This window comes from Phocoena sinus, chromosome 11 (assembly GCF_008692025.1).
Source record: "Phocoena sinus isolate mPhoSin1 chromosome 11, mPhoSin1.pri, whole genome shotgun sequence".
Lineage (NCBI taxonomy): Eukaryota > Metazoa > Chordata > Mammalia > Artiodactyla > Phocoenidae > Phocoena > Phocoena sinus.
In genome coordinates this window covers 54,527,540-54,541,229 of record NC_045773.1, presented here as the reverse complement: position 1 = coordinate 54,541,229, position 13,690 = coordinate 54,527,540, and the positions used below count along the sequence as shown (strand labels likewise).

Sequence of the window (13,690 nt, the reverse complement as noted above, 5' to 3'; positions counted from 1 at the left end):
ACCTAACACTAAAAATCTGAGAAAAATGAAGTCATTTCAGGAAAAAGAATTTTTATATTCTTACGTAAAATGACAAGGTCTGTGCTCCCATTAACGATGGAGAGGGTACCATTCTAATTTTTTCACAATCTTTTGACAAAACTAAATAGTAGATCAAGAAATCCCCATACAGATGAAAAGATACAGAAACAGAGCAAAATGGAGGAGTTACTTATGGTGAGATGGTCAATTAAATGTAATAGATGTATGAATTGTAGTCATATACTTTTACAGACTAGCATACACTGCAGAGTATTCACTCAGTTGATGATGTGTGAAATGCTGACTAAGGCTAGGAATCCTTTTTTTTTGTAGCCTTACCTCTGTAACTAAAGCTACTTCATGAATAAGCAAAAGTGAATAAAATAAGGGATTCAGAGATATTTATTCTTGTATGTGCAAATATTCCTTTGAACCACAATTTGCCATCTGTTATTCATTGATGTTTAGGAGGAAAGGCAGTGTTAAGAACTGGGAAGAACATTGGATCAGGTATGAAAGGATATGGGTTCTATCTCTAGCCTGTTACTATTTAGCTGAGTGGCCTTGAGTAAGTCATAAGCACTATTTTAGCTTGTTTTCGTTTTTGTTTTTCCCATCTGTTAAATATCAGATTGGACAAGATGCTCCTTTAGGTCCATTCTGGAGCTAAATGATCATGAAAATTTAAGTTAAAAAACAAAAAGATTTCAAAAAGATTCTAGATTGCAGGTATCACATGAGTTATTTTTCTGCAGATTTAAAAGGCACATTCTTTTAGGTTCATAGTGCCAAAGAACCTTTTGAAAGAGCCCATCTATTTACATAAATGTGGTACATAAATATAAAACTGAAAATAAAAATATAAATGCATATATTATTTTAAAGTTCATTCTATGCAGAAGTTAAATTCTGTTGTCATCAACGAATATGTTCAAGACTTATATTGTATTTCAAAGGAGAGAATTACTTAATGAATAACACTGCCCAAATGCTGTATTCTTCCTGTAAATACAAACTAAGGAATGACACTCTCCAATTCTGTACTGTCTCTGTGAATACAGATTAAGGAGTTGGCCTTGCTGTTTGAATTTGGATTCAGAAAATAGCTACCGGGCAATCTCTTGTGTATTAAGCTCCGTATGTTAATTACACACCATTTTGAGAAGTTGCAGTGCATCCTACACTTGCGGAATTTGGAAATGGATTTGAATCAGGATACACTGGTGTACTGCTACTTAGATCTGTACACTATGCTTCACTAGTGGGATTAGTTGCTTATGGTTGTTTAGCCTCATTAAGGATGAAGGTATACAGAATGTTGGGCAAATGCCAACCCATTCATGGGACTGCCATGTTCTGCAGCCCACTCTCTGGGTTAAGCAGGAACTCCCACGGGAACTTGAGTTGATCTAGGGTATAAGCTCCAGAAATCACATCATAGGAAAGTTTTTCTTCTCTCAACTCTTTCTCAATTCTGATTCTTCACAGGAAAAAGACTCTGTCTGGTCCTAGTGTGCTTAATACCTCTCTTTTTTTTTTTTTTTTTTTTTTTTTTTTTTTGCGGTACGTGGGCCTCTCACTGTTGTGGCCTCTCCCGTTGCGGAGCACAGGCTCCGGATGCGCAGGCTCAGCAGCCATGGCTCACGGGCCCAGCCGCTCCGCGGCATGCGGGATCTTCCCGGACCGGGGCACGAACCCGCGTCCCCTGCATCGGCAGGCGGACTCTCAACCACTGCGCCACCAAGGAAGCCCCTTAATACCTCTCTTAATTACGAATCTCATTTGTTACTAAGAGAGAGTCAACCACCAGGGTCACAATCTTCTGTGAACAAACAGTATCTAATATAATTTAATCATGTGAATTTGTTGCCAATTTTGATAGTAACCTACTTATGCCAAGTGATACTGGCTTTTTAGCTATGGTAGCAACATACTGTTATCTTTTTCAATGGATTTACTTAGGCCCAAAGATATTTTGATTTAAAGAAAACTTTTGAGGACTTCCCTGGTGGCACAGTGGTTAAAAATCCGCCTGCCAGTGCAGGGGACACAGTTAGATCACTGGTCCGGGAAGACCCCACATGCCATGGAGCAACTAAGCCCATGTACTCAGCAGAACTACTGATCCTGTGCTCTAGAGCCCACACACCACAACTACTGAAGCCCGCCCACCTACAGCCCATGCTCCGCAACAAGAGAAGCCACCACGTTGAGAAGCCCATACACCACAACGAAGAGTAGCCCCCACTCGCTGCAACTAGAGAAAACCTGCATGCAGCAACAAAGACCCAACATAGCCAAAATAAATAAAAATTAATTAATGCAAAAGAAACCTTTTAAGTAAATAAACTTATAGTACATGGCTGGCAAATTTTCTAAGATGATATGTGAATGATTGAAACTTTGGAAACTTTGGCCTACTGGAAAAATACACTGAGATGGAAGATAGAAAATCTGACTAAATTTAATTTGAACCCTGTCACTAATTATTGGATTGTCCTCGGGTGAGATGATGAATTTTTCATGCCTCCATTTCCTCATTATCCAATAAGTATGATGATATTTGCCTAGCTACCTTTGGAATGATGATGTGAAGATTAAAATTAAAGGATGAGTAGTAAAATAATATAAAGTCAAAAGTCATATATACATAGGTTTGTTATTATGTATCTGAAACACCACTTTTTTTTTTCTTTTAGGTTTTTTTTTCTTTTTTCATCACCCCAGCATTTGGGCGGGGGATCATGTCCACTTAGGAAAAAAATAATATCATCTCTGTTTTCTCTCTAGGATCATGCTATTAATTAGCAGGATGTGTGTGTGTGTGTGTGTGTGTGTGTGTGTGTGTGTGTGTGTGAGAGAGAGAGAGAGAGAGAGAGAGAGACTACAGTTGTACAGTTTCTACATATACACTATTCCCAAATACTAAAGCTGTTATCTTTTCCTGATTGATTACCTGTTTATTTGCACTGTTTTTCATGGTGATCAAAAAGTTTGAAAACTAAACTATGTTTCAAAAAGAACCTAATAATAGATCTTATTCATCTCAAAGCTTAATAAAAATATTATGGCCTGTCTGAATATTTAGAGTTATTAAAAGTAATGGAGCTTAGTTTCATGCCAAAACTATTTCTTGATCTGTAATAATATTTGGAATTTTGTTTATTGTATTTTTCGTTTTGCTTAAAACCTCAAATTTGCTACAGTATATATCATCTCTGCACAAAAGATATTTTACTATTATATAATGTCATTTCCTATAGACTTCAGAGTTGCTTTTTCCAATTTAATCATGTTTCTTCTTGAAGTTAAAGTTGTTGTGTTTGTTAAAATATAATAGTTCATTTAAATATGGGATCTATTTTGATATTAATGATCAATCATGTCAGGCTTTTGTCTGTGCTTTGAGACATGCGTACAACTAAGTTCCAACTTATTAATTCATTGTGTGAAATAGAAGATATTCACACACTTAGAAATAATGCTAGCAGTTGTTGTTTGATTTCCCATTCTATTAAGCAAAGCTTATTTAAGCACTACTGCTTCATAATCTCATTCACATATAAATATTTAACTGTGGTCTATGGAAGTGATTGCCAAACTTGAGCGGTCATCATACTCACCTGGAGGGCTTGTCAAAACACAGATCACTTGGCCCACTCTCAAGTTTCTGATTCCAAGGTGGGGCCTAAGAATTTGCATTTCTAGAAAGTTCCCCATTGATGCTGAGGCTGATGATAAATGCTGTCCTAGGACACTTCTTTTCTCCCCATTGGTGCAGTGGAAGGCACTATAGAAAGACAGGGAAGCCCATGGACTTTGGTGATACCCCCAGGTTTTAGCCCTGACTTTGACACTTAAGAGCTGTATAACTTAGACCAAGTTAGGGATCAATTTTGTCCACTGTAAAGTAGTAACAATTATATGTACTGGAAATATTGAATGAAATAATGTATATCAAGTGTTTAAAGCAATGCCTAGCATGTTATGAACACTCACTAAATGCAACATTAGTAACTAGTGGTGACAGTAGTTAGAGTGGTAATAGAACCACTAGTTATGGTCATAGAATATACATACCTACCTTAGTTCAACTGCAATAAAAGTTTATTAGACTTTTCTAAGGAAGGCTAGACAGAAAGTTTGATTTTCACTGATGACATTGCTTCTATGAGAAGCATTCTGGCAAGAAGGAATTCAGTGAAAAGAAATACCACCCTTACTGAAAGAACTTCCAAGAGCATGCTAGAGATTGGAATCTAGATGGCAGTGTAAGCAAAATGTATAAATTTCTGCAATGTTTCTCAATATTCAGAACTTACTGCATGTGTTTCTTTTTTCCCTTAGCAACAAGAGCAAGACCCAACAAACCTATATATTTCAAATCTCCCCATTTCTATGGATGAACAGGAGCTTGAGACTATGCTGAAACCATTTGGACATGTCATTTCCACAAGGATACTAAGAGATGCTAATGGAGTCAGCAGAGGCGTTGGCTTTGCCAGGTAAAACACCTGCTCTTTCCTTGTATTCCCTTTAATTCCATCCCTTTCTAGCACTTACAAGAGTGCTGGAATATAGAATATTCAAAGAAAAGTAGCTTATCAAACTGACTGTATCTTTGCTTTGAGTCAGAGAATTCCAATGTAACTAGAAATATGTTGTTCTTGCTAAAATCTGTACATAGAATGTTTATATCTGTCTCAAGTCATAATGGTATGCATAACCCCTTCCCAGTCCTCTCTATGCCTGTAGATCAACAAAATCAGATGCTGTCAGTTTCTACTAGGGATAATAAATGCCCAGCACCCCAGAGCTAAAGACCCCATGGGGTGAACAAAGCATCCACATGTTTCAGCATTGATTTCTAAAGAGCAAGATGGTAGAATTTCTCAGTCAGGGGAAGAGAGAAGAGAGGAAAGATTTCGAGAAACAGGAACTGTTGGGTAGTCTCAAGGAACTCAGAAATTTAAGGGGAGGTGAAGAGGGCATTTGCATTTAAGAGGCCCTGACTGTGTGTTTTTGATGTTTTAAACAAAACAGAAAAGAACAAATTGCACTTTTCTCATTGTTGGAAAAAGATGAGTAGTTTTCTTTTTAACTTTAAGAGAATGTTTACAAAAGAGGATCTCAGCCAGGAATGGAGTTAAAATGGTGGTACCTGCTGTGCTTTCATGAAGAAACAAAGTTAAGGAAACTACAGGGAAACCGAAACTGCTCAATAACAAAGAAGAAAAGGAAAAGCTGTGTCTCCACGGTTGGGTGTGTTTATGCGTCTTGAGGTCTTGAGCAGACTCAACATGAATGAATGGATGGATGTTAATGTCATCTGGAAGGCAGCCCCTTGCAGGCAGGTGTTTCCCCCTATGGGGAACCCTGCCATCATTGGAAAAACCATCCCAAACCAACCTCCGTGAACCCACTTGGAAAGATATGAAAATGCATTGATCAACTGATCTCTAACTTGACTTCCTTGAGGTCATGGACCATGTCTTAAAATTCTTCTTATTCCCCACAATGTTCTACACATACTAGACCGGGAGACGTATGCAGGATACAGGTCTGAAGATTTGAAGAGAAGTCAGCAGAATGAAAAACATCTCCCAGACTTGAATGCATGCATGAGGCATTCAAGTTTTCAGAACATTGTTAACTGTTGATTGTCATGGTCAAGGCAGAGCTAATTGCAACACCTGGGTCTCTGAAATTGTCCAACTTACTCATTCTTGGAGACTGTACAGCCGGCTATTGGAGGCCTAGCCAGTGCAGAAGGCACTAAATGCCTGTCATGCTCCACTTCACACTGCGTGCACACACCTTTGGCTCAGCACCCACCTCCTGCCCCGCAAAACCTCTCTAACAAATTAGTTTCTCCTTCATTTATGCTCCTGCTGAGAAAGGAACATGTTTCAGATTCATCAAGAGAACACATTTTCTAAGAAGATCTATGTTTTGTTCTTTGTTTTTTAAACAAAAGATTTTTGGTACAAAGTATGGATATATTAGTTTGCTCAGGCTACCATAACAGAATTCAACAGACTGGGTGACTTTAAACAACAGACATTTATTTTCTCCCAATTCTAGAGGCTAGAAGTCCAGGATCAAGGTGGCAGTAGGTTTGGTGTCCTCTCTGTGTCTTGTAGATGGCCTTCTTTTCCCATATCTTCACATGGTCTGCCCTTTGTGTTTGCTCCTAATCTCTTCTTAAAAGGGCGTCAGTCAGATTCGATTAGGATCCACCCATTATATATACACACAATTTATAATCCAATCTCCTGGGATAAACCATAATGGAAAAGAATATTAAAAAAAAGAATGTATCAATATATATATGTAAAACTGAGTCACTTTGCTCTACAGCAGAGATTGGTACAACATTGTAAATCAACTATACTTCAATAAAAAAATTAATGAATGTGGGCTTCCCTGGTGGCGCAGTGGTTGAGAGTCCGCCTGCCAATGCAGGGGACACGGGTTCGTGCCCCGGTCCAGGAAGATCCCACATGCCGCGGAGCGGTTGGGCCCGTGAGCCATGGCCGCTGAGCCTGCACGTCCGGAGCCTGTGCTCCGCAACAGGAGAGGCCACAACAGTGAGAGGGCCTGCGTACTGCAAAAAAAACAAAACAAAACAAAACAAAAATTAATGAATGTAATATAAAAAAAACAACATATATACACAACTTCTTTATTCATTCATCTGTTGATAGACACATAGGTTGTTTCCATGTCTTGGCTATTGTAAACAATGCTGCTATGAACATTGGGGTGCATGTATCTTTTTGAATTAATGTTTTCGTTTTCTTCTGATATATACACTAGTGGAATTGCTAAAACACATGGTATTTCTCTTTTTAGTTTTTTGAGGACTCTCCATTCTCTTTTCCACAGTGGCTGCACTAATTTATATGCCCACAATAGTGTACAAGAGTTCCCTTTTCTCCACATTCTTGCCTGTCCCAGTACTGGTGCCAACAGACTGGTGGGTGGGGATGGAGCTGGGTCCTGAGGCTAATAAACTAGAGGGAGGATTCCACGATGGCACTTTCCGGCACCAGTGTTATTATGGCAGAACGAGCTCCCAGAAATGACTGCTGCCAGCATCTCTGTCCCCAGGGGGAGTCCCAGTTGCCTCCTGTCTCTCCAGGAGACTCTCCAAGATTAGCAGGTGGGTCTGACTCAGGCTTCTTTCAAATTACTGCTTCTGCCCTCGTTCACGGAGTGTGTGAAATTTTGTGTGCCTCCTTTAAGAGTAGAGTCTCTATTTCCGACAGCCCTCTGGGTCTCCTGAAAGTAAGCCCCACTGGCCTTCAAAGCCAAACGTTCTAGGGGCTCGTCTTCCCAGTGTAGGACCTCCAGCCTGGGGAGTCTGATGTGGGTTTCAGACCCCTTGCTCCTTGGGGAGAACCTCTACAGTTGTAATTATCCTCCCCTTAGTGATTCACACACTGGGGTTGGCGGTGGGGGGGCACAGGTCTTGACTATACCATGACTCTGCCCCTCCTACCTGTCTCATTGTGGTTCCTCCTTTTTTTTTCTTTTTGGCTTTTTGAGTTAATTATTATTGTTTTTGTTATATTATTATATTCACATTTTACAATTATAGAAAAAATGAAGGCAAAAGAAGTTTAAAATCCTGTACAATATCTCACAGAAGATAAGCAGGAGAACCCACTTATAGGTTCGGGTATAGGTGAACATAAGCCCATGTTCTCAAGATCACAAGGGCTATAATCAAACAAATAATGATATATCTTTAGTTGTGGAAGATCTTTTCTGTTAAGTTAGTCTTTTTCATTGATAGTTGTTCTGTAAATAGTTGTAATTTTGGTGTGCTCGTGAGAGGAGGTGAGCTCAGGGTCTTTCTGCACTGCCATCTTGGGACAAAATCCCCGGTGTGGTTCTTGGTTCATGTGCAAGAGATCCTGAAATTCCTTTGACTCAAAAGAAAACCTCCATTATTATTTTACTTGTAAGCTATATTCATCTTCTTTGAAAATCACCTCTTCAAAGTAAAGGTGGTATCTTCGTTTTATATTTAAACCACTGAACTTCAAAGCATTGATTTGAATGCCAGTAGGGTGCAGAGACAGCACAATTACAGGCTTTTTAACGTTCCAGAAGCACTAGATGGTGTCTGAAATTACAGACTTTCATTTTATTTTATTATTATTTTTTTCCTCTCGTAACATAAAACAGTTTTGTAAGATCCACCCCCCTGCAGGCAGCATTTTATAGCCAAGTCATAAACCCTGAAAAACAAAAGTTTATGGTGGGAATGCTGACAGTCAGACCCACTACTGCAGAGCTCGCGGATGCCAACAGACTACCTTGCCTTCCAGCATGAGGATCAGAGCATAAATCAGCCTGAGTCTGGAGGGACAGGACTGCATGTTCACGTTATCCATTTCCCATTCCCAGAAACATAAGACCGTTTGTCTAACAAAAATCACATTGAACGAGTGTTATGAGAGGCCGGTAAAGAATGACCCAAAGTGGAGAAGGGATGAGGGTAAGCGTTCACAATTACTCCAGCTTCAACATCTGGGAACATAGAACCTCTTTAAGCAATGCATTTACTGTCCCCTGGTGAGCTAAAGGGCGTGAGAGACCGCTGAGCACAGAGACCTTTGTATTCTGTAGTTTTTTTCACCTCTCTTCAGTACTCTTAATTTGATTCTCATGGAGTTTTGTTTGAATGACTTTTAACATCTGGGCAGTGTTCTACCACTCCCTACCAAATGGGCAAGTTTTCCAAATAAATCATTTCAGTGCTTCTTTCTTTTCACTAAGTAAAAAAATTAATCACAGTTACAGGAAGACAAATATCAGGCTGATTATTAAAAATTAATTAAAATATTATTTTTGTATTTTCTTTTAATTACTTTAAATATCGTTACAATTTTATTCTTTACTTTCCACTGCCTGACATTTCTTGCTGCCTATCTTCTCCCACCTCCCGAAATAGAAAGAGAACTCAGATTCAGAATAAGCATAAAGAAAATATAGAAAATTTTTAAATTATAAGGCAAATGCCAATACTTTCTTTGTAGGCAACTATATGATGCTTTAAAATGACCATCAAGCCTATCTAAATGTGATTTTATTGTTTGGAATGTGTTTCGATTCATATCTACCTTAAATCCATCTTTAAGAAATGTTGTGTTAATATTTCTCCCTTGATGTTTTGGCAATTCATTTGCCATTACTGTCTCAAATGCATGGAACTAGGAAATCAAATGTGAGCAAAGAAAATCTCTAAAATGTAAATAAACTTAGTGATTAGTAACCACCAAACTACAGCTGTGTTTGCACAGAAACAGGTTACAACTGTGTTTGCTGAGATTGAAAAGAAGGTGGACTGTTATTCCTTTTAGTAATTTTAATTCCTCTCTCAATTGCCAGCAGATGTGATCCACTAAAGAGAAAACCCCTGGTCCACCCTGTAGCTTCTTTATCTTTATTCTTGTTTTATGTGTTTATCTTCATCGTTTCTTTATGTTGTCTGTTTGTCTTTCTGTCTTTTAACATCAGAAAGTCATGGTCATGGCTAGAGAAGGCAGATCACTCTACTTTCTTTTCCGTGTATTAGGAGCCCTGGTTTTCAAAACCCAAACAAACCAACCAACCTGTCAACCAAACAAACAAATGAATTAAATTGCATTGAATAATCTATTATTCTGAAATCCCCTGGTCTTCAATCTTTCTGTATACATGCTTTTATAAAAACTTAGAAAAGGAGAAAAAACATACAGTTTATTGTTCTATTATTTTGAAATTGGAATGGTGTTATTCCAAAGTCAGCCCTCCGTGGGATGGGAGGAGAGTTCTGAATATTATTTATCCTTGTGAAACTGAAATTGGAGAACTTTGTTACCTTGCAATTGGAAATAGAGGCCATTCCCTGTGCTCAGGGTCTGTAAGATCTCTTTACCCTGTGCTTGCCCTAAGTACAAACCATGACAGGGACTCTTGGGCCCTGAAGGCTGTGGGGATTTCAGGTAGGTTGTTGGCTTCCCGCCAATAAAGAGAAAGACTTCGAAATATCATTTGGAGGGCACATGTGAGCCTCTTTTATTTAATATCTTTCATACATGCTCTGCTTTCTATGAATTGGACCAACCTAACATCCATCTGTATCCGTGTGGTTATAAATATGGCTTTATGGTCAGAAATAACTTAGTTTTCATCTTAGTTCTGTTCTTCCTATCTGTATTCTTGGACTAGTTACTTAAACTCTTTTAGCCTCCCTTCCTTATATGTAAAATGTATATATTTTTTTAAATTTTTATTGGAGTATAGTTGATTTACAATGTTGTGTTAGTTTCAGATGTACAGCAATGTGAATCAGTTATACATATAAATATATCTATTCCTTTTTAGATTCTTTTCCCATATAGGTCATTACAGAGTACTGACATCTTGATTTTATTTATTTACTTATTTGTTTGTTTATTTATTTTTGACTGCATTGGGTCTTTGTTGCTGCGCGCAGGCTTTCTCTAGTTACGGCAAGTAGGGGCTACTCTTCCTTGCAGTGCACGGGCTTCTCGTTGTGGTGACTTCTCTTGTTGCGGAGCACGGCCTCTAGGCGCACGGGCTTCAGTAGTTGTGGCTCGCGGGCTTAGTTGCTCCATGGCATGTGGGATCTTCCCGGACCAGGGCTCAAACCCGTGTCCTCTGCATTGATAGGCAGATTCTTAACCACTGCGCCCAGGGAAGTCCTGTAAAATGTATTCATCCATGCATTCATTCAGTTCACCCAGTAAATATGTGGGCACTAGTAATGTGCCAGTAATTATTCTACATGTGACAATTAGAGATGTGCACACACACACACACACACACACAAGTATCTGCTTTAATTGACTGGCATTCTACTGGATTGGGGACACAGTAAGTATGTCATCAAACATAAAATAGTAAATAATGAGTATCAACAATTAATATCAAATAACTAAAGTGCTATGAAAACAAAATAAAGCATAGGGGTGCTATAGAGAATGTGACAAAATGAGAGGTCTGAGGTAAAGGACAGGAAAGCCCTCTGAGGAGACTGCATTTAACCTAAGATGCACATGATAAGAAGAAACCAGCATGAGACTACCTGGTGGGCCTGGAGAGGGAAAGGAGCTGTCCCAGCAGAGGAAAAGAGAGAAAGAGAGCTAAGCTGGGGCCAGTTCCTCATATTTGGGAAACAGAAAAAAGGCAAGGTTGATATATTATAGAAAAAAGAAGAGAAATGTAATAGATAGTAATATCTAGTAATGAATGAAATATGGCTACAGCTCAAAGAGACTGATTAAAAGTGATCAAATGAGTTCCAGTTGCAATGAATGGTGAGATTTTTCTATACCTGAACATATTATACTTATTGATTCCTTCTTTATCTCAGCTTTAATTTTTGAATTGAATGTTTTTCCATTTCTTTACCAAATTCTCTTTGAACACAATTAATCTATGGTTAAAAGATAGATTTAGATTATGATGCATCCAGACAAGGATGTCTGCTGGGGGTAGGTAGGTAGTCTGAAAGAAGCAGTTCCCAGACTAAGTGTAAGTAAACTTATTTTTTCTTACATTTTTCTTGAAATACACAGCCTCAGAGATCATTTTGTTCCTTGGGTATTGATACTTTTATGATGTAGCCATCAAAGTGCTGGCTAGAAACATAGTTTCACCACAAATGATCCAACTGAAGAGGCTAGCATGGAGGAGTATTTACAGAAGTGTGGGCAGAGTTAAGGGGACGGATGAAGGGATGCTGAGATACCCAGAGATGAGCCACAGAAGGAAGCCTTTACCCCTGAGAGCAGACAGCAGGTGAAGCCATGTGCCCAGAGCCCAGTGAGACCCAGAGCCTTGGAGGAGGGGCCACCTAGAGGCGCTGTAGACAGGGAGGGATGTAACCCTTGCCAGACAGACGTGGTGCCAAAGCAGAGAGAATGAGGAGGACCAGCCAGATCTCTCTCTGTTTCCACCAGGCCTCCAGTGGTGACACCAATAAAAACCATCAAGTAACAGAGCAAAGGTGATACAGTCCATGGAAGGGTCACTTCTTTGGGGCATAGAGCAGAGCAGAGAAGGCGTATGGGGGAGGGCTAAGCAGAAAACATCAGCACACATGGATGAGTGAACTAATTTTCTTTCCTCTTGACTCCACTATTAAAAAGTAGAAATAGAAAGCAGTGCAAAGTCAGCAATAAATACCACCCGCTCCTTCTCCTTCAGACTGGCAATGGATACAGGTAGGTTGGAATGATGGCAGACTGGCTCTGTTTACAGAAAACAACTGCTCAAATCTAGAGTAACTTTGCCGTGATGTCTTTTTTCTGACATCATTTCTGACACCAAATATGTGGACTTTTGTGACATTGAATATGTGTCATTTTTCCATACTAATTATCCAGTTCTCTGACTCCAGCTGGGTGTCCAACAATTCATTTCAGTTTTAACACTAACTACTCAGAATTGTCATCAGGCTGCACAGGTTCAAGGGCTAAGTCCCACAAGAGTGTCCCCACTTCAGACACCACCACAAATGGGGTACCAGGCTACCCACAATTCTGCCCCACCCACTACAAATTCAGGGGTTCCCTTGACACCCCTCAGGCTTGAAAATTCACGAGAACTATCCACAGAACTCAGGAAAACACTTAAATATTTCCCTGTATGTCATAAAGGATACAGCTCAGGAACAGCCAAATGAAAGAGATGCATAGGGTAAGGAAGGGGGTGGGAGAATGGCTCAGAGCTTCTCTGCCTTCTCTAGGTGTCCCACCCTCCCAGCACATCAATGTGCCCACCTACCCATCAGCTCTCCAAACCCTGTTGTTCAGTGGTTTGAATGGAGGTCTCATCATATAGGCGCCATTGATTAAATCATTGGCTCTTGGTGGTTGCACTCAAATCTCCAGCCCCTCACCCATCCCCAGACACTGAAGAGTGGGCCTGACAGCTCCAGCCCTCTAATTCTTTGGTCTTTCTGGTGACCAGCCCTATTCTGAAGCTATCTAGGGGTCTCACCTTGAATCACCTCATTAACAGAAACTCAGGTATAGTCAAAAGTGATCCATTACAAATAACAGAAGATGTTCCTTTCACTCGGGAAATCCCCAGAGTTTTAGGAGTTCTGTGCTAGGAACCAAGGACAGAGATCAAATTTATTTTTGTTATACCATAGTTGCCATGCAGAAAACACCTTATCTCGTCTTTCATCGCATCTTTCAAGAGGAATCAGAAATTCAACTTTTCATGTGAAGTCTCCCAATCTCTAAATGTTGACAACCATTTCAAATTTTTCAAAAACTCTTTGCAGCCCAAGCAAAACATTCGTGAAGGCTGGATTTGGCCCATGGTTTCCAGTTTGGGGCACCTGACAGAGAACTCCAGAACAGTGGTTTTCAACCCTGACTGCACACTGGCATCACCTCGGCAGCTTTCAAAAATATGTGCCTAGACTTCATGCTAAAGCAATTAAGTCAGAATCTCCTGAGCTGGGGCCCAGACACTGATATTTTTAAAAAATAGTTCCCTGATAATTTTAGTGTACCATCATTTTAAAAATAAGCTTTTTTATTTTGGAATAAGTTTAGTTTTACAGAAAAGTTACAAAGGTAATACACAGGTTTTGTACACCCTACATCCAGTTTTCCCCATTGTTAACCCTTTG

General features: G+C 39.5%; 1 protein-coding gene across 7 annotated transcripts in view; it reads left to right on the top strand.

Moving 5' to 3' along the window:
- RBMS3 (RNA binding motif single stranded interacting protein 3) overlaps window positions 1-13,690 on the top strand; it is a 738,234-nt gene that overhangs the window by 488,034 nt on the left and 236,510 nt on the right. For all 7 annotated transcript variants that reach the window (XM_032649773.1, XM_032649775.1, XM_032649779.1 and 4 more), the window contains exon 5: window positions 4,369-4,526. In XM_032649773.1, the coding sequence (XP_032505664.1) occupies window positions 4,369-4,526 (158 nt within the window). The remainder of the gene's footprint in view (window positions 1-4,368; window positions 4,527-13,690) is intronic.